Source organism: Scyliorhinus torazame, chromosome 6 (assembly GCF_047496885.1).
Source record: "Scyliorhinus torazame isolate Kashiwa2021f chromosome 6, sScyTor2.1, whole genome shotgun sequence".
NCBI lineage: Eukaryota > Metazoa > Chordata > Chondrichthyes > Carcharhiniformes > Scyliorhinidae > Scyliorhinus > Scyliorhinus torazame.
The window spans coordinates 170,015,146-170,036,620 of record NC_092712.1 but is presented as its reverse complement, the minus strand read 5'-3'; the positions used below and the strand labels follow the sequence as shown (position 1 = coordinate 170,036,620).

Here is a 21,475-nt window from a genome sequence, read left to right as displayed (position 1 = left end):
AGATGGTGTGCTCTGTTTCTAATTTTTCCTACAAGTGGAAACATCCTCTCCACGTCCACTCTATCCTGGCCTCGCAGTATCCTGTACGTTTCAATAAGATTCTCCCCTCCTCCTTCTAAATTCCAACAAGTACAGACCCAGAGTCCTCAACCATTCCTCCTACGACAAGCTCTTCATTCCAGGGATCATTCTTGTGAACCTCTTCTGGATCCTTTCCAAGGCCAGCACATCCTTCCTTAGATAAGGAGGCCCAAAACAGCTCACAATACTCCAAATGGGGTCTGATCAGAGCGTTAGACAGACTCAGAAGTACATCCCTAGTCTTGTATTCTAGCCCTCTCGACATGAAATCGAACATTGCATTTGTCTTCCTAACTGCCAACTGAATCTGCATATAAACCACAAGAGAATTGTGAGAAAGGACTCCCTTTGTGTTTCTGATTTTATAAGCATTTTCCTATTTCGAAAATAGTCTATGCCTCCATTCCTCCTTCCAAAGTGCATAACCTCACACTATCCAAATTATATTTCATCTACTACTTCATTGTCCACTCTCCTAGCCTGTCCAAATCCTTCTGCAGCCCCCCTGCTTCCTCAATACTACCTGTCCCTCTACAGCTTTTTATCATCTGAAAACTTAGCAACAGCGCCTTCAGTTCCTTCTTCCAGATCACTAATGTATATTGTGAAAAGTTGTGGTCCCAGCACAGACCCCTGAGGCACACGACTGTTCACCTGCTGCCATCTGGAAAAAGACCCCTTTGTCCCCACTCTCTGCTTTCTGCCAGCCAGCCAATCCTCTATCCATGCCAGGATCTTGTCTTTAACACCATGGGCTCTTAACTTATTTAACAGTCTCTTATGCGGCACCTTGTCAAAGGCCTTCTGGAAATCTAAATAAATCACGTCCATTGGTGCTCCTTTGTCTAACTTCCTTGTTACCTCCTCAAAGAACTCTAACAGATTTGTCAGACATGACCTTCTCTTGACGAAGCCGTGCTGACTCAGTCCTATTTCATCATGCACTTCCAAGTATTCCGCGATCTCATCTTTAATAACATATTACCAGTGACCGAAGTCAGTCTAACCGGCCTACAATTTCCCTTCTTAAACAGGGTTGCTACATTAGCCACTTTCCAGTCCTCTGGGACCCTTCCTGCCTCCAGTAATTCATGAAAGATCACCACCAATGCCTCCACAATCTCCTCAGCTATCTCTTTTATCTCATCATCGCTGATATTAACCCAGTAGCAAGCGTGAGTGTTCAGCATGCAGTGAGCATGACTAGCAAACCCGTGCAGGGTTGCTTGCAGGTTTGTTGGGGGGGTCCCTGATTTAGAGCAAGGTCCCTGGTATCGGAAAGGGCAACGCGCTGAGAACCCCCCCCCCCCACCCACCCACCACCACTACCACTGCACCATCCTACTACCCCATTCCTGCCACCACTCACCTGTGGCCTTGGATCCATTAATGATACTATGCCTTCTGTGAGTATCATATACTGGCAGCTGTCCCTATGGTGTGGTGGCAGTGCTGCTATTAAATAGAGATATTGGCCTCTGACTGCCAGGCAGTTGTAAATAGGCAGGAATTTCACCTCCAAGTTGCTTGATCACAGGAAAGACCTGCTGCAGTCTCTGAAACTTCTAGAGCCCAGCTCCACCTACACTCTGACATCACTGCAGCTATTTGATAAACATCCATTTCTTAAAGGTACATCCACTACAGCTATTTGATAAACTTCTCTAAAAGAAGCAACATGGGGCACTCACCGCCACTCCAGGTGGCGGACAGGACCCCCCACTTCCTCGATTAAACATAACCCCAAAACTGTACACTGTACTCCCCAAGTGTGGCCTCAGCAAGGCCTAATACAATTGCAGTAATATTCATTTACTTTTATATTCCAATAGATTTGTAATAATGGGTAACGTGCTATTTGGTTTCTTAATTGCTTGCTGTACCTGCATATTAACTTGGTATTCGTGTATGAGAGTATTACGGGCCGGGGGTTTAGAGAACCCCAAAGTGTATCATGAAGTTCACCTGACCCACAACTTTTAATAGATTTTGGTTGTAGGGAGCACAAGGGCCCACGCGACAGGTGTGACGCAACAGAGATCTAAAGTACTTTTAAAACAAAACAATGTTTATTATATGAATCCAGTTAACGTTTTATAAACACACAGTAAACATCTTAGCAACTATCAACTCAAATACTTCCCCCAAAGAATACAGTACTCTATAAGTAACCCTTAATCTTCCCTAGCAATACCCATAAGACAAATACCCTCTTTAACAAAGACAGCAGATTTAAATTCTCGACTGAGAGCAGTAATCACTTTTAAATTAGCAAGTGATCTTAAGACATTCTTTTCATACAGAGAGAGATCAAAATTACAACTTGTTTGGCTGGATGCAACTCCAACTCTGAAAACAAAACTAAACACACACACTGTAGCTGCCAGCTCAAAAACGAAAGTAAAAACAGACAGATGGCCCAGCTCCACCCACACACTCTGATATCACTGCAGCTTTTTGATAAACACCCATTTATTAAAGGTACATCCACTACAGATATTTGATAAACACCCATTACACTCACATGACAGAGAGCACCCAGATCCTTATGAACACCAATATTTCAGTCTTTCACCATTTAAAAAATAGTCTGCTTTTCTTTTCCTTCAAGGTGGATAACTTCACATTTTCCCATACTATGTTCCATCTCTCACATTCCTGCCCCCTCATTTAACCTTTCCAAATTCTTTTGCAGCCTCTTTGCATTTTGTTTTTACAACTTACTTTTCTGCCGAACTTTGCATTGTCAATAAACTTGCATATATTACACTCAAACCCACCTTCAGAGTCACTGATAATTGACAGCAAATTCTAGCCATGGCACATGCAAAGTTAAGTGCAAAATCCTGAAATTGCTGTGTGTGATTTCCCACTCTCTACAGGATCTACAATCCATGCAGACAGCAATATTTAGAAAATACTGGACTGACTGAACTTCACATTTATGCGCTGTGATATTGTTGTCAAAATTCCCCGAAAGGATTATGGGCACCATTCTTCAAAAAAGGAACAAAGTCCCCCAGTGAGCGCATTTAGCCCCGAGTTTCTCAGCGCTCGCAGTGGCGACTCGCATTGTAGAAGGGCTTGAATGGGGAATGCGCAGCCGGGCCGCATATAGCCCGGTCTTGTATAGTGGGGAGCTTCGCTCGTAGCAACTCCAGTATACTGAGGGATCGGGATGCCATTTTTAAATAGTGTGCCAACCTCTGAGGCCCCCGAAACAATCCCCGACCTCCTCCACACCCCCACCTCCACCCCCAAGCCTGAATGTACTATGGCAGGATCCCAGGCACCCTTCAACACTCTTGCCACCCCCCCCCCCCCATGCTGACACCACCAGACCAATCACGCGTGCACAGAAAATGCCAGTATGGCAACTTGGCAGTGCCAGGCTGGCACCCAGCTCGCACTGCCAAGGTGTCAGGCTGGCATTGCCAGTGTGCCCAGGTGGCACCATCTGTGGCAGGACACCATAATGCCCAAAGGGCATGCAGATGGGTGCCTCCGATCCCATGGGAGACCTCCATGAGTGTCGTTCGTCTGGTCCCCGTTTGTGTGGGCCAGTGCTGAACAGCGCTCGCCCGAGGTCTCTGAGGTGAAGGGGATGAATCCCAAAGCCTCAGGTACCTCAGGAATCTGCACTTTGGAGTGAAATTGATTGCCTTGCTCTAATATGCAGATTTGCCAAAAGGTGATCCTGCCCATAATGGGCGGAATTTACATCGCAACGTCTCACGAGATCTCGTTAGATCTCACGAGGCATGGCAAGCTGGGTAGATCCCGGAAGCGGGGTCTCCCAGCTTCCATCGGCCACACTGCACCATGGCAAGCTGCTTTTCCGGCGCAGTATGGCCATTGGATCGAGCCCTATGCCTAATTAAAGAGGTATAACAGATTTTTAACAATGAAGTATGTCATACCTGTTACTAAACAACTTATCCGTTGCTGAAAAACATATGTTATATTTGTGTGATGTCATTTTTTTCCATTATAATGAAATAATTTTTAAATATTACAAAGATACATTTGTTTCTGATGCTTTAGCTTCTAATATGCAAGACCCAATGTTTATTTCCCTCTCTGTAAATTTATAAATTGAAAAATAATCATTACATTTTACTTCCTGGCTTGTTGCCTGTAAGCATTGTTTGGTGTGATTGATGACATCGCCGCATTGGAAAGGTGAAAATATGTCCCAGAGATCTTTGTAGGTAGCTGTCTTTGAGGTCAGTGTAAGCACCACTGATTTGATGTTGAATGCAAAATCCAGGATAACGGCTTCCTTGATCATAACACAAGTGAGCTGATATGGTTCCAATGATGGAAACAGAACAAATTAATCTTGTTATTTACCGATGCCTGTGACTCAATGGGCGAAATTCTCCTACCCGCCCCGCCACATTTCTGCACTGACCGGCCGGCGGGAGTCTCCGTAACGCCGGCCGGTCAATGGGGTTTCCCATTGTGGGGCAGCCCCACGCCGTCGGGAAACCCCCGGGCGCCGGCAGAACGGAGACTCCCGCCGGCGGAGAATGACGCCCAATATTTTTTTTGAAGTGTTTGCAAAATTTTTATAAAAATGACAAACGAAATAATAACATAAACATCAACATGGTAAAAAAGACATTTCCCACCCAACCCCTTCTGCACATCCCTCAATCATATTGCCCCTACCCACCCACCCCCCGTTCAGAATGCTGCTTCTGCTGGCATTTTAATTTTTCCTGAGAAAGTCGACGAATGGCTGCCACCTCTGAGAGAACCCCAGCATTGATCCTCTCAAGGCAAACTTTATTTTCTCCAGCTTGAGAAACACAGCCATGTCACTGACCCAAGTCTCCACACTTGGGGGCTTCGAGTCCCTCCACATTAAAAGGATCCGTCTCCGGGCTACCAGGGAGGCAAAGGCCAGGACATCGGCCTCTTTTACTCCCTGAACTCCCGGGTCTTCTGATACTCCAAAGATCGCCATCTCTGGCACCACCCGAGTACCCAGCACCTTGGACATAGCCTTGGCGAACCCCTTGGCATGCCCCTCTAAGCTTCGGGCATGCCCAAAACATGTGGACATGGTTTGCTGGGCTTCCCACACACCTTGCACATGTATCTTCTACCCCGAAAACTTGCTCCTCCTTGCCGCCGTCATGTGTGCCCGGTGTACCACTTTAAACTGTATTAGACTGAGCCTAGCACATGATGAGGAGGAATTAACCTTGCGTAGGGCATCCGCCCACAGACCTTCCTCTAACTCCCCACCTAACTCCTCCCACTTGCCCTTCAGTTCCTCCACCGGGGTTTCCTCCGCTCCAACAACTCCTGATAGACATCTGACACCTTCCCCTCCCCCACCCAGGTACCAGACACTACTCTGTCCTGTATCCCCCATGGCGGGATCAACGGGAAAGCCAACACCTGTTTCCTCAGAAAATCCCGCACTTGCAAATATCTGAAACCATTCCCTAGTGGCAGCTTGAACTTGTCCTCCAGCGCGTTCAGACTGGGAAAATTCCCGTCTATGAATAGATCTCCCATCTGTCTAATTCCTGCTCTCTGCCAGCTCCGGAATCCACCATCTATCCTGCCCGGTGCGAACCTGTGGTTATTGCAAATCGGGGTCCAGACCGACGCACCCTCCACCTTCTTATACCTCCTCCATTGTCCCCAGATCCTCAGTGCCGCCACCACCACTGGGCTAGTGGAATAATGGGCCAGCGAGAACGGCAGAGGTGACGTTACCAATGCTCCCAGACTGGTGCCTTTGCATGACGCCGCCTCCATCTGTTCCCATGCCGACCCCTCCCCCACCACCCACTTCCTAATCATCGCTTTATTTACCGCCCAGTGGTAGTTGCAGAAGTTCGGCAGCGCCAACCCCTCCCACCCCCCCCCCCCCCCCCCCCCGACTGCGCTCCAACAACATTTTCTTCACTCAATATTTGATAACAATTGTTTCTGTGGCTCTTGAACAAATGTTGCATTGAATTTTATATGACCAACTGTTGACTGTATCTTGCTACTGTCAAATACATAAACTCTTTGCATCCAGCAAGAGGCTACAGTGGAATTAGATATATTTTTCACAGTTCACAAGTCTAATTTTAACAAAGAACTTGAAACAAAAAAGATCAAACCAGCTATCTGAGCAATTTACTTATCTTTACAGTGTAGTCAAGTCTTGTAACTTAGTACAGAGCTGAAAAACATATTTTTGCTCCCCGATCCCTCTCTGAACAAGTGGTCAGGATAATGGGATACAAAGCGATATGAACTAGAAAGCACAAGATTAAATGCTATTGCACATAGGGGGAGTTGATCTACATTTAGCTTCCAATTTCTCCTGAATTGGCACAGAATAAAACGCATTATCTTAGGGTTCCCTTGACTGAAGTTCAGAAAACCTTGTTGGAAGCATACTTACCAGATCAAGCTCAGATAGGGCCGCATGGTAGCACAATGGTTAGCACTGTTGCTTCACATCGCCGGGGTCCCGGGTTCGATTCCCGCTTGGGTCACTGTGTCTGTGCAGAATCTGCACATTCTCCGCGTGGCTGCATAGGTTTCCTCTGGTGCTCCGGTTTCCTTCCACAAGTCCCGAAAGACGTGCGTGTTAGGTGAATTGGACATTCTGAATTCTACCTCTGTGTACCCGAACAGGCACCGGAGTGTGGCAACTAAGGGATTTTCACAGCAACTTCATTGCAGTGTTAATGTAAGCCTACTTGTGACAGTAATAAAGATTATTATTATTATAATGCTCTCAACAATAAAGGTGCCGAAGCTTCCTGTCAGGTCTGCAACTGAAGAATGCCACTCAAACAGAACTCTCTCAGAACTACACGTTTCACCACCTTCAGGAGGAGAAAAAGGAGAAAATTGGCCACTGAGATGGGCAATTACATTTTTGCTTTCCTGTATAAAATGGGTGATAATGAATTGGCAGCCCATTTTACATTATTCTTGACCTTGAAATCAATGGAAATAAAAGTCGTGGGTTATTATACAGGGGGTGAGATTTGCTCTCTCAGGTGACTGCTCAAGTAGTGAAGATGAAAATCTACTCATGGAGTTCAAAGTACACGGTCATTTCAGTGTTTTAATTCTATGCCCATTGATTTTGTAGTTGTTGGATGATACATGATTCTAAGGACATAGAATATCTTCAAACATTTCTTGCTGCTGTGAATCACAATAGCTCATAGTTCTTTTGAAGTTACAGTGCAAATCCTATTGATGAATTTTTTTAGCTTTTACTTTTTTTTAAAATGAAGAATGCTTTAGGTGACAAAATATATTGTGAGCATGTAAGGAATAAGAGCACAATAAATAGGAGCAGGAACAGATCACACCGTTCAATTTGTCTGCTTGAATATTAACATGAGGAATTATATTTTTGATTGAAGCTAAATAGTCTGAGAATATGACAGAAATAAATGCGGGCAGGAGAATACAGCTTTGGTACAATTTTTTTAAATCATCACATGCTTATTCCCCTTTTGGATTTTTTGGTCTTATTTGAAGGAGCAGGCTTATTTGAAGTCAGCCTCCGTAAGATTACATTTAAGCAAAATAATCTTTTTTGATAATTTGACAAATGAATAAATAACAATCAGTGATTCCCAAGTGCTGTGACTTTTGTAATGTTTGTGCACCTGGGGATTTGTTTGAAGTGATCTAAAACTAAGCTTGAATAAGATGTGTTATAGTTAACTAGAAAGTAGTGCAATACCTGTTTTGTTCAGTTATAATTAATGTAACACTTGCAGTACGGATATGTTTCTGTTGTATATATTTTACTTACGTTCTGCTCGTGGTCCTCTTGGCCCCATATCTAAATCTGAGACCCCCACTGCCTGAACCTCACCGGGATTAGTGGGAGGATGACAGGTGCAGGGGCCTGATCGTGGGGACCTCAGCGTCTGATCCCACAACTTATCTGATCTCAGTGACAAGTACAAGCTGACCACAGAAATGTTGATGAGGCTCAGAAGCTAAAATACCCTGAGTACTTTTTTTAACTTCAGTGGTTGAGTTTTGGACTGACACTAAAAGGATAATTTGAACTTTACCTTCCTGGTGGAAATGAAATGAAATTAAAATCATTTTACACGCTACCCAATTTGACTTTAATTGATTCCCGCCCATTAATTGCTGAACTTCTTGAATTCAATTCCGCAACTTGTCATTGTAGGATTTGAACTTGTAATCTCTGAATGTTAGTCTGGTCCTATAACTAATAGGCTGCCGTAGCTGGTGATAAATCCTATTTTGAAAATTAATTTAAACTGTCGAAAATCAATTTTCTATATGCTATACTCTATCCCTCAAATTAGATGTCTGCCCCTTCCTGTGGTTTAGATCGATTTTGCATATCTATTGGCACTGCTCGAAGAATTGAAGGAATGTCTTGGGCAATATTCCTCACCAACAACACCACCAAAACAAATTAACTGTCTATTCATCTCTGTCACATTTGCTTATATAATCCTTCAAAGTAATTTATTGTATGTGAAGCATTTTGTGATGTTGATGAGAAGCATATTAAGGTGCTATGCAACTGCTAGACTCTTTTTCTTTGTGTTGTTTGTGCTGTATTCTGAAATATTTGAAGGGCATCAGTACTGCGAAAGAATTTGAGTACTGAAATGGAAAATAAAGGTAGATTATAAAACAGGCGATTGATTTGCTATTACAGTTATTTTGTTTTACTGCCCAAGGCCAATTTAAGCCGCAGACTCCATCCTATTAACTGTAGTGTCACTAAATCTTTTGAATTTTAATCATAATAATATGCAAAGATTTATTTTATGGAGAGCCCCATTTATGTGTCGCAGATGAGGATGTGCCTGTGTGGTGGGTGAAGTGGAATACACAGTCATGATGTTATTTCAATATGTTGCGACCAGTTCTTTCGAAATAGGATTTTGGAATCCATGTACTGGGCGTGGTGGTTTCCAAGTGAGAGCTTCAGCGAAATAGCGTTTTACCAAATTTTATCCATGCTACTGCTTTGGTGGGACAGGCTACATTTCTGTCCCAGTAACATTGGGTGGTATTTAATCCTGGTGATGGGGGTCAGCATGCCAATTGGAAAGCCAGCAAGAGCCCGCGTCACCTCTGTTGGGGAAAACCCAACAGAGAATGTTCCCATCAGGCCACCATTGACCTTCCTCTGAATGAAGGGCCTGAGCAATAGAAATCTTGCCCCTCTAGAGCTATCAGCCCATCAGAGGCTAGCAGCTATCCATTGCAGACTGCAATACCAGGAGCAGTGACAACTGCCAGCCGTGTACTCACCAGAACCCTTGGATCAAATGAGAGATTTGTGGCTGAGGATGGGGTAGGGTGGGGGAAATGGAGTCAGGTGCAAGGGTGGATTTCAGAAGCCCTCCTTTTCCCAATGCTGCCAAACTGCACCCCACCCCCCTCCAACTTGAGGGTCTCAATTAACAATTGGTGGGAAGGCTGTTCACAAACCTTCCTGTCCCAAGTTATACAGATGGAGGCAAAAATGATCAGACATTCACAAAACAAAATGGCAGCTTTCATTCTAATTTCTTCTGGTCATTCTGTTGCAAACAGGTAGAGACAGGAAGGCAGTGTGGTAGCACCCTTCCACCCAATTAAATGCAACCCCTTGTTGTGTTATGTACTCTGGGATAACACAGGCTGCAACTGGATGCAGCTTTAATCAAAAGATACTCCAGACCTTGATGTTAGTTCAGTCTGATTTATTGAACCAGTAGCACAGTTCTCCATGAGTTGGACTGTCTGCTAACCTAACTGTGGTTACCCTGACTCACTCTGTAGATGTTCATCAGTGGAAAGAGGCGGAGTGTGAGATACCACCCCCGAGTGTCTTGCCTGTTCATTGGTCATGTCCTGTTCTCTGTGTTCACTAGCTGCCTGTCTGTGCCTGTCTGTATATCATTATTTGCATGTCTGCATATTGATGTGTTAGGCAGGTTGGTTCGATGTGGACTGCACTCGATGCAGGGAAGTTAGAAACAGACGTCTAACACAGGAGAAGATCCAACACTGTTTTATTCAACGAGATGAACTGCTGTACATATTCAGCTAGACAGACACTATACTGATCTGACTAGTGACCTTGTAGTAGCCTGACCAGACTTACTAGCTACCGCATGGTGTTTGTGCTTGCTAGCTCGTGGACTCTGACTGTCTCAGTAGCTGGGTCCCGAGAGAGCGGGAAACCTAGCGCCCCGTGGCTTTATAGTGGTGGTGTCCTGTCTGGTGATTGGCTGTGCTGTGTTGTATGCTTACTGGTCATCCTATGTGTCAATCACTGCCTGTCTGCATCTCATTATATACATGAGTAGACATTATGACATCCCCCTTTTTTCTTTGAGTTAAATAAATACTGAGGTGTGTATATATATATATATATGCCTGACTATATACAAACGGTGATTGAACCAACGTATATACATGGGAAGGTGTCGATAGTGCAGATACATGGCAAACTAAGCAATATTTACAAGAGTTAAGTCGATGGATTCAGTCACAAAAATTTACTAAAGTTTTAAGTCTACAGATTCAGTCTTTGTGGCGGGCGACAAATTCTTGTCGATCGCCGCAGAGGTGGATCAGGAGCCACCTGCACGTGGAGAGGTGGGATCGCTGCCATTGCGGTGGTCACGTGGGACGGCAGGAGCGCTGGCAGATCGGTGGCCTCGTGGCAGGCTACGTCCGGAGGAAGCATGATAGCCAGCGGAGCACTGCGGTCAGGTGGTGGGCGTGGAACTCTTCGCAATGCCCATCTGTTGCACCGTAGCAGGGAGACATCAGCCATGCGAACAATGAAAGACCTCGGGACAACTTGTTTGACAACAACTTCTGTGACTGACCAACCGCCCTCAGGCAACTGGACGCGAACATGATCGGCTGGAGCCAGCTCAGGTAAATCCGTGGCATGAGCATCATATGTGGCCTTCTGTTGGGCCCGGGACTGCTGCACTTTTTGTAGCACCATGAGCTGGTCAAGGTCTGGAACATGGATTACTGGAACTGTGGTCCTCAGAGTGCAATTCATGAGCATCTGCGCTGAAGACAACCCAGTGGACAGTGGGGTTGCCCTGTATGCCAGCATTGCCAGGTTGAAGTCAGAGCCTGAGTCTGCAGCTTTGCACAGCAACCGCTTGACAATATGGACCCCTTTCTCGGCCTTCCCGTTTGATTGCGGGTAGTGGGGGCTGGAGATAACGTGACGGAAGTTGTAGGACTGTGAAAAATCAGTCCATTCTTGGCTGTAAAAGCATGGACCATGTCGCTCATTACTGTGAGCGGTTTCCCGTGCCTGTCGAACGTTTTTTTGCAGGCTTTGATGACCGCCTTTAAAATGAGGTTGGACAGTTTCACCACTTCTGGGTAACTGGAGAAGTAGTCGACCAGGAGTACGTAGTCATGCCCCTTGGCGTGAAAAAGGTCTACACCTACTTTGGCCCACGGAGAGGTCACGATCTTGTGCTGTTGCTGTCTTTGCTTGGGTTGAGCCGGTTGAAACTTCTGACAGGTGGGGCAGTTGGGGACCGTGTTGGCAATATCCTGGTTAATGCCCGGCCAGTAAACTGCCTCCCAAGCTCTGTGTCGGCATATCTCGACTCCAAGGTGACCCTCATGGAGTTGACCCAGCACCATAGCCTGCATGCTTTGAGGAATAACGATCCTGCCAAGTTTCAGAAGGATTCTCTCCACAACCGTCAGCTCGTCTTTAACATTAAAGAATTGGGGACATTGTCCCTTCTGCCAGCCATGGGCAAGGTGCTGCATCACACGCTGCAGTAAAGGATCCTTGGCCGTTTCCTCACGAACTTGAACCACCCGTTCGTCAGAGGCTGGGAGGTTGGTGGCACACAATTGCACTTGCGCTTCTATGTGACAGATGAAGTCACTTTGTTCACACGGTGTAGTGATGGACCAGGCTATGGCATCTGCAATGATCAGCTCTTTGCCTGGCGTGTAGACAAGTTCGAAGTCATAGCGGCGGAGTCGAATAAGAATTTGCTGTAACCGAAGTGTCATGTCATTTAAATCCTTCTGGATTATGTGGACTAGAGGCCTGTGGTCCGTTTCCTCCGTGAATTTCGGCAGGCCGTAAACGTAGTCATGAAACTTGACTATTCCTGTCAGGAGACCCAGACATTCCTTTTCGATCTGGGCATACCGTTGCTCAGTGGGCGTCATGGTCCTGGAGGCATATGCCACTGGAGCCCAGGACGAGGAGTCACCTCGCTGGAGGAGCACTGCTCCAATGCCGTCCTGGCTTGCATCAGTTGATATCTTGGTTTCCTTGGTTGGGTCGAAGAACGCTAGAACCGGGGCTGTGGTGAGCTTTGCCTTCAGCTCACACCATTCCGCTTCATGTGTGGGCAGCCACTGGAATTCCGTTGACTTCTTGACGAGATAGCGGAGGGCCGTGGTGTGGGATGCCATATTGGGAATGAATTTCCAGAGAAAGTTGACCATCCCGAGGAAGCGGAGGACCGCCTTCTTGTCCTCCGGGGTCTTCATGGCGTTGATCGCCCAGACCTTGTTGGCGTCTGGCCGCACACCCTGCCGCGAGATGTGGTCGCCTAGAAACGTAATATCGGATTGACCAAATGAGCACTTGGCCCTGTTGAGCTGGAGACCATGTTCATGAATTCGCTGGAAGACCTGCTTGAGGCGAGCGATGTGTTCCTGGGGCGTGTGGACCAGATGATCACGTCATCCACGTATACTCGTACCCCCTCGATGTCCTCCATCATCTGCTCCATGATGTGATGAAACACTTCGGAGGCAGATATGATACCGAAAGGCATGCGGTTGTAACACTAGTGGCCGAACGGGGTGTTGAACGTGCACAGCTTGCGACTGGACGCAGCCAGCTGTATTTGCCCAAAACCCCGGAAGCCATCCAGCTTAGTGAAGAATTTGGCATGAGCCATCTCACTGGTTAACTCTTCACGCTTCGGGATCGGGTCGTGCTCCCGCATGATGTTGTGGTTTAGATCCTTGGGATCAATGCAAATGCGGAGCTCCCCTGATGGCTTCTTTATGCAGACCATGGAGCTGACCCAGTCTGTTGGCTCCATGACCTTTCGAGATGATGCCCGGGTCTTGGAGGTCCTGTAGTTGCTTTTTCAGACGATCCTTGAGGGGCGCCGGCACCCGGCGTGGTGCATGGATTACAGGGGTGGCGTTCGGCTTGAGCAGTATTTTGTATCGGTATGGGAGCGTGCCCATTCCATCGAATATACTGTAGTACTGCGTGATAATGTCGTCTATGTCGGCTTGCAAATTTCCATCGGGCAAGGCCGTCGCCGGTGACGATGACATGGTGTGCACTCGCTGAACCAGGTTCAGGAGCTTGCAGGTGCAAGCACCGAGCAGAGAGCACCTGTCAGGCCTGACGATTTCAAATCGTAACGTTGCCTTGATCGCCTTGTTGGATACCCCTAGTTGACATGATCCATTGGCAGCTTTGGCATTGCCATTGTAGTCAAGGAGCTGGCAGGCCGGTGGAAGAATGCTTGGTCGGGCCCGGATGGTGTCGAGGTTGGATTGTGAGATGAGGTTCGCAGACGTGCCGGTGTCCAGTTTAAATCGGATGCGAGCCTTGTTAACTGTGAGGACAGCACACCACTCGTCGTCGGGATCCACACTGAGGATCGAGAGGCGTTGCGCAGGTGTGGTGGAGGCCAGCTCATGTGTGGTTATGATGCCCACCCGATATGGAGACTTGAGGCAGTCAGCATCAGGGTCCGTTGGGCTGTCGGGATCAGAATCTGCCGTGCCTTGTTGTATAGAGCGGCTACTTCTGCGCCGCAGCTGGGATCGCTGGCTGCTGAGCGGTGGAGCGGATCTGCAGAGGGCTGCGTAGTGGCCAAGCTTGCCACACTGGAGACATTGGCGTCCTTTTGCCGGACATTGCCGCTTTAAGTGGGCGGAGCCACAATTCGGACACGTCATGACGCTGACGTCAGCGCGATCCGTGCGCCATCGCGCATGCGCAGTGCGGTCGGCCGACGTACGCACCTGCGCAGTCGGGTTTTTGGTCTCGTCGTCCACTCGGTCGTGGCGCGCATGCGCAGGGATCCGAGAAAAGCACACGATACAGTCACTCTCCTCGATGCTCAGGCCCGGCATCTGTGCAATGGCCTGCACCCTTTTCTGTCTCGTGGGAGGCCAGCTTTGCAGTTTCTGCCGCTCTGATGTGGGAGTAACGATTCTTGGCATACTCATGGACAACGCACATCTCGATAGCGATAGAGAGGGTCAACTGTTTGATTTTAAGGAGCTGCTGCCGCAGGGAGTCGGAGTGGACCCCAAAAATGATCTGATCCCAGATCATGGAATCAGCCGTCGAGTCATAGTTACATGACTGCGCTAGGATGCGGAGATGGGTCAAGAAGGACTGAAAAAGTTCATCTTTACCCTGAAGCCTCTGCTGGAAGATGTACCGTTCAAAGCTTTCATTCACCTCAATGTCGCAGTGGCTGTCGAACTTCAGCAGGACTGTTTTGAATTTCGTTTTGTCTTCGCCGTCTGCGAACGTAAGCGAATTATAGATATGGATGGCGTGGTCCCCCACAGTGGAGAGAAATAGCGCGATCTTCCTGGCATCCGATGCTGCCTCGAAGTTGGAGGCCTCGATGTACAAGAGGAACTTTTGCTTGAAGATTTTCCAGTTGGCACCGAGATTGCCGGAGATGTGGAGTTGCGGAGAATGCTGGGTGTTTTCCATTTTGCTGGATGGCTGCTTGCGGGTCGATGCTAATTCACTTGAGGTAGGTCCGTCAAGATCAATATCACTCTGGTGCCATGATGTGTTCGGCAGGTTGGTTCGATGTGGACTCATTATATACATGAGTGGATATTATGACACATATCATGACACCCCTTGCCTCTAAATTCACAACAAAGGGAACTTAGATTCAACCCAATGTCAATTTTATATAATCCATAAAATCCCTGCAGTGCAGAAGGGGGTCAATCGACCTATTGAGTCTGCACCGACCCTCCAAAAGAGCACTCTGCCTAGGCCCAATTCCCTGCCCTAGCCCCGTAACTCTGCGCATTGATCATGGACAGTCCGCCTAACCTGCACATCTTTGGACTGTGGGAGGAAACTGGAGCACCGGGAGGAAACCCATGCAGACATGGGGAGAATGTGCAAACTCCACATGGACAGGGACCCAGAGCCAGGATCGAACCTGGGACTGATTTGCTGCTTCTTGTGCCTCCCTGCCTTTCAACTCTATCCGTCCTTGTTTGTCCCTGCTGAGCTTTTCTACACGGCTCTACCCGGTCTTCTGTACTTCTCATTATCTTCTCATCTTTGCTCAGTGTTCTTCTCCTAATCTCACTTTTTCTTCCCCAACTTTCATTCATCAATCAACTTCCATTTTGGGTCCGTGAATCCATCGTTCTTTGTTAATTCCTCTCCTGCATCCGATGGTGATTTCTGCACTGACCTTTGATGCCTCTTGAAGATTTTTCACTATTTCTTGATGTTGCCCAACCTCCGTATCTTTTGGAGAGGACCAGTCAGATACTGTTCGACATTTCCTTGTCCTTCCTGTTGCAAATGGCAATTCTGACTATGTGGTTGTCTCCTTCTTCAGTTTCAGATGGATCTCGCCTAACACAAGGTGATAGCCCAATCCTGCACCAGTACCTCGACAATACCATCAACTTGTAGGGATGTCCTCTATCTGTTGTGCTGATGCATTTAGAGTCAATCTCTTTCAGGCCATTACTATCTGGAAACTTCCATGTCTTTTTGAGGACGACCTTGTGTTTGAAGAAGGTATTCCAAACGCTGAGCCCATTGCTGTTATAGGAGGCCAGCAGAGAGTGGTTAGCACAGCTGCTTCACAGCATCAGGGTCGCGGTTTCAATTCTGGCTTTGGGTGACTGTGGAGTTTCCACATCTCTCCATAGGTTTCCAGCGGGTGACCCGTTTTCCTCCCATAGCCCAAAGATGTGCATGTTAGGTGGATTGGGCATGCTAAATTCCCCCCTGGTGTCCAGAGATGTGCAGGTTAGATGAGGTTATGGGGGGTAGGGTGAGAGAGTGGGCCTGTGCCTTGGCAGGTACTCTTTAAGAGGGTTATTGCAGACTGAATGGGCCGAATAGCCTCCTTCTGCGCTGTAGGAATTCTATGGTTCTGATTCTTACTGTTTCTCTTGAGCATACTTGTTGACCCAAGGGGCCTGATCATGCTGTTCAGTCCTCGCCGGTTGCCTGAGCTTAACAGTAAGGAGCTTGATGTCATAGCTGGGTGCCTCATTCAGCATGTCCTACGATTGGTCGTAGAATTCACCTTTCTCCTCCACTCTGTCTATTTTGGTGTTGAAATCTGCACAACAGTGACTTTGGGGTACCTTGTGTGCAATCTGGCAGTGATGAAACTATGGTTTACTGGCTTCCACCCAACTAATACTTGTGCTGAGCATCTGATAGAAACATCTAAAATAGGAGCAAGCGTGTGTGTGTGTGTGTGTGTGTGTGTGTGTGTCCCCCCTCCCCGCAGCCAGAGGAAACAACACCCCTGCATCCAGTCTGTCCAGCCCTGCCAGAATTTTTATATATTTCAATGAGTTCCCCTCCCCATTCTTCCAAATTCTAGTGAATACAGGCCCAGTTAACCCAGCCTCTCCTCATGGGACAATCCTGTCATCCCAAGAATCAGTCTGGTGAACATTCGCTGCAATCCATCTTTGGCAAATATATCCTTTCTTAGATAAAGAGACCAAACTACACACAATATTCCTGTTGGGCCTTACCAAGGCCCCGTATAGCTGCATTAAGACATCCTTGCTCCTGTACTCAAGTCTTGCAATGAAGGCCAACATATCATTTACATTCCTAACTGCTTTCTGCATCTGCATGCTTGCTTTCAATGACTGGGTTACAAGGACACCCAGGTACTTTTTGTATGTCAACATTTCCTAATCTATCACTATTTAAATAATACTGTGCTGTTCTATTTCTCTGTCCGAAGTGAATAACTTCACATTTATGTATGGTGCACTGCATCTGACATGTATTTGCCTCCTCACTCAACTTATCTAAATCACCTTGAAACCTCTTAACAGCCTCTCACATTCCCACCAAGTTTCAGCAAACTTTGAAATATTACTTTTGGTTCCCTTATCCAATTCACTGGTACATATTGTGAATTGCTGGGGTCCAAGCACTAATCCCTGTGAGACCTCACTCGTTACCCACCGCCTGCCATTTCGAACAAGACCCATATATTCCTACTCTCTGTTTCCTGTTTGCCAACCAATTCTCTATCCATGCCTATATATTACCCTCAATCCATGCACTTTAATTTTGCACAAAAACTTCTTATGTGGGACTTTCGCAAAAGCTATCTGAAAATTCAAATACGCCACATCCACTGGTTCACTCTTATCCTACGAGTTATGTCTTCAAAAAAACTCCAGTTTGCTTGTCAAATGTGACTTCCTTTTCATAAATCCATACTGACTTTGTCTATTCCCATTGATATTTTCTCAGTATCCTGTTATCGCATCCTTTATCATTTTCTCTACTACTGATGTTTGGCTAACCAGTTTGTAATTCCCTGTTTTCTCCCTCCCTCGTTTTTAAATAGAGGGGATACATTTGCCACCCTCCAATCTGCCGGGACTGCTCAAGAATCTACAGAATTATGCAAAGTGACAACTAATACATTCACTATTCCCTTGGCCATCTCCTTTAGTACCCTGGGATGTAGATTATCCGGCCCTGGGGATTTACTGGCTTTCAGACCCATTAACTTCTCCAACATGGTGGCACAGTGGTTATCATTGCTACCTCACAACGCCAGGGACCCAGGTTCAATTCCAGCCTTGTGTGAACGTATGTGTAGAGTTTGAACTTTCTCCCCATGTTTAGCTGGGTTTCCTCCGGGTGTTCTGGTTTCCTCCCACAGTCCAAAAAATGCATGTTAGATGGATTGGCCATGCTAAATTGCCGTAATGTCCAGGGATGTACAGGTTAGGTGGGGTTACGGGGATAGGGAAGGGGAGTGGGCCTAGATAGGGTGCTCTTTTGGACGGTTGGCGTGAACTCAGTGGGCCAAATGGCCCCTGCATTGTCGAGATCCTAAGATTCTTGTAATCCTAATTTCCTTAAATTGCTCTTTCTCACTAAACGTTTGATTCCTTAGCATTTCTGGGATGTTATTTGTGTCTTCCTCTGTGAAGACAGAACTAAAGTAGTTGTATACTTGCTCTGCCATTTCCTTGCTCTCGATTATAAATTCTCCTGCTTCGGACTGTAAGGAACCTACATTTGTCTTCACTAAGATTCTCCTTTTTATATACTTATAGAGGTTTTTACAGTCCGCTTTTATATTACTCGCAAATTTACTCATACTCTTATTTTCCCCCTCTTGGCCTATCTCTTTACCCTCCTTTGCTGAACAGTGAAATTCTCCAAATCCTCAGGCTTGCTACTTTTTTCCAGCAACTTTATATAACTCCTTTTTGAATCTAATACTATCCTTAATTTCTTATCTGTTGGCTCAACCTGAGAAAAATTGCCAGATCAGAAGTCCAGAGAGCCATCAAGAGCCTGAAGAACAACAAGGCCAAAGATGTGCAGGTTAGGTAGATTGGCCATGTTGAATTGCCCCTTAGTGTCAAAGGTATCCAGGTTAGGCACTGTTACGGGGATAGGCATGGATAGACTGGACCGAGTTAGGGAGACTCAATGGGCCGAATGACCTCCTTCTAAACTGTAGGGATTCTATGGAACGCACCTGGGATCAATGAGATAACAGCAAAGCTATTGAGACATGGCGGGAACACCATCACAATAGCGCTCACAGACCTGGTCAACAAGTTCTGAACTGCAGAAATTATTATTGTCTAAGCACATGTTTATCCCATAACCTTCCAAGCTCTCCTTGATTAGTTGTGATTCAACTCTCACTTCACTCTCATTTAAGCAAAATAATAACACAAACTGTTCTTTCAAAAAATCTATTTCAGACATTTGCTGCTTGGTTCGGGCTGATGATTGCTATTATGCTTTCTGCTCAGTTGATTTGTTGATTTCAAGATTATGTGTTATTAGAACTCCTGGAAGATTTCCTATGGGCTCTAGTACATATCCGAAGTTACTACCATAAATAAACGTGTTTTTGTTTAAACAATTGGATGGTAAGGAAAATCATTTTAATCAATTTTGTTTCTATTTATTTTTAAGAAAGGGGAATTGATCTAAAACTGTCAAGGCACAAATGGATTTATTTTCCCATTGCCTGTAAGTCAACCGTGATCATTGCCGAAGTCTTGTGAAGGGGAAAGAAAATATCTTGCCGAAAAAATTATATCCTTCTGAAAAAGAGATTGAGGAAATCCCTTCCCATTCACATTATAAGAAGCCTTACAACATGAGGTTAAAATCCAACAGATTTGTTTGGAATCACTAGCTTTCGGAGCGTAGCTGTGTGGCTCCGCCATGTTGCGCAGGCCCGGCACGGAAGTGGCCGCCACGTGCATGCGCGGACCCGCGGTCAGCAGGTAGTGGAGGGTCGCGTATCGGCGCCGGAGCTGCATGGAGCACTCTAGCGCCGTGCTGGCCCCCTGTGGGCCACAGAATCGCTGGGCCAGGAGGCCTGATAACGCCGGCGTGAAACACTCCGGTGTTTACGCCGGCGTCAACACTTAGCCACCGTATTGCAGAATCCCGGCCTATATTTTTGTCTCAGTCAGGGAAAACACAAGTTGGGCCCTTTTGCAGCTTCCAAACCCCAAGCCCACCTCCAAAACCCCGTTCCCATGGGAGACATGGTCAGAGCGATTTCAGGTTTTACAAGCCATAATACAGTGCAGGAGAAGTACAATTTCTGAGGTGGGCTGGGTAGAAGACCCACCTTGGTTCTTGGGTGTAGCAGTTCAGCTCCCAACATTATTTTTATGCCCTCTGAACCTCAACCCTGCACCCACCTCTCCATGCACCCTCATACCCCAGAGGACCCCTCCATTGCCCCTATGTATCCTCCATAGCAAATCACTCATAGGCAGACTTCAGGGTGTATTTGAAATTGACATTTAAAACATAAACTTCTGACAATTTAATAAAGCTGTCTTTCAAAGACATTTTCTACTGAAAAATAAACCACTTAATCATAAATATCATTCAAAAATGTAAATTCCCTCAACTGGTTAATCACTTATGCACCTCCCATAAAATAGATAATCCTTCAATAGGCACTTAAAACTATTAATCAAAATGTGAACACAGACTCCTACTGAGATATGTGGGGGGGGGGGCTTGAACAGGCTGCCCCTCCGCCCCAAGGTGAACCCCAGGGTCGGTGGGCACTGGGGGTGGGTGAATGCCACGGGGAGGTGGGGGGTTGATGCCTGGAGAGATGGGCAAAGGGCCTGGGGTTCAGCCCACATTGCAGGAAAGTGACGGGCATCCGAGACCCTCCTAGTTCTACCATTACTTTCAGGGGTCTCCCCAGAATGCACAACTGAGGTGGAGGCGGCCAGTTACGTCCCTTGCCCCGTGGCCCTCAATGCCCCTGGAGGATGTCCTAAGAACAAAGAACAATGAAATGTACAGCACAGGAACAGATCCTCGGCCCTCCAAGCCATTTCCGATCATGATGCCCTAACTAAAAAACAAAACTTTCTGTCCTTACTCTGTCCGTATCCCTCTATTTCCTTCCTATTCATGTATCCATTCAGATGCCTCTTAAATGTTGTTAATGTGCCTGCTTCTACGACATCCTCTAGGCGTTTGGATGTTGTGTTTGTGGTGTTGCCACCCACATTGTGTCCAGGTATCAGGGTGTGATTGGGATGCAAGGCAATGAAACCAGAGTATCTGCAAGCAAAACTGCAAGCTTCTGGGAATGTTGGTGTGTCAGTCTCGAGAAACAACATTAACCAGTCACTCAGGCTTCCAGCGAAACCAACGTACGCACCAAATTTCTTTGTTGAATCATTGAAGAAGCTCCCACATGCTACATGGCCCGCCCTTCGACGAGAATCCACTTGACATCTACTTAAACACAATTGTCAATTCCCGATCAGGAATAGCCTTCAGCCGCGTACTCGGAGGCTTCAGCAGTCGGAGGGGGTTAACCAAGGCAGGCCAGCAGCACGGTTCAATTCCCGGACCAGCCTCCCCGAACAGGCGCCAGAATGTGGCGACTCAGGTCTTTTCACAGTAACTTCATTTGAAGCCTACTTGTGACAATAAGCGATTTTCATTTCATTTCAGGAATGTGTGATTTACTCCACCTGTCCATAAAGAAGCAGGCAGCATACCACATTTCACAGCCTGTAACCCAGAACCCGTACAAACCAGGAAAAGCTCAAATCAGAGGGAGGAGAGTTCCAGTTGTGAAAGAGAGAGAGC

General features: G+C 46.6%; 1 protein-coding gene across 12 annotated transcripts in view; it reads left to right on the top strand.

Annotated features, from left to right (window-relative positions):
- Positions 1-21,475, top strand: part of ica1 (islet cell autoantigen 1) — a 316,484-nt gene that overhangs the window by 242,052 nt on the left and 52,957 nt on the right. The window contains exon 13 of one of the 12 annotated variants that reach the window (XM_072509109.1): positions 6,851-8,751. The exons of the other annotated variants lie outside the window; for them this stretch is intronic. Coding sequence (XP_072365210.1) covers positions 6,851-6,882 — 32 coding nt within the window. The 3' untranslated portion in view covers positions 6,883-8,751. Of the gene's footprint in view, positions 1-6,850; positions 8,752-21,475 lie in introns of those variants that run through there. 12 annotated transcript variants of the gene reach the window in all.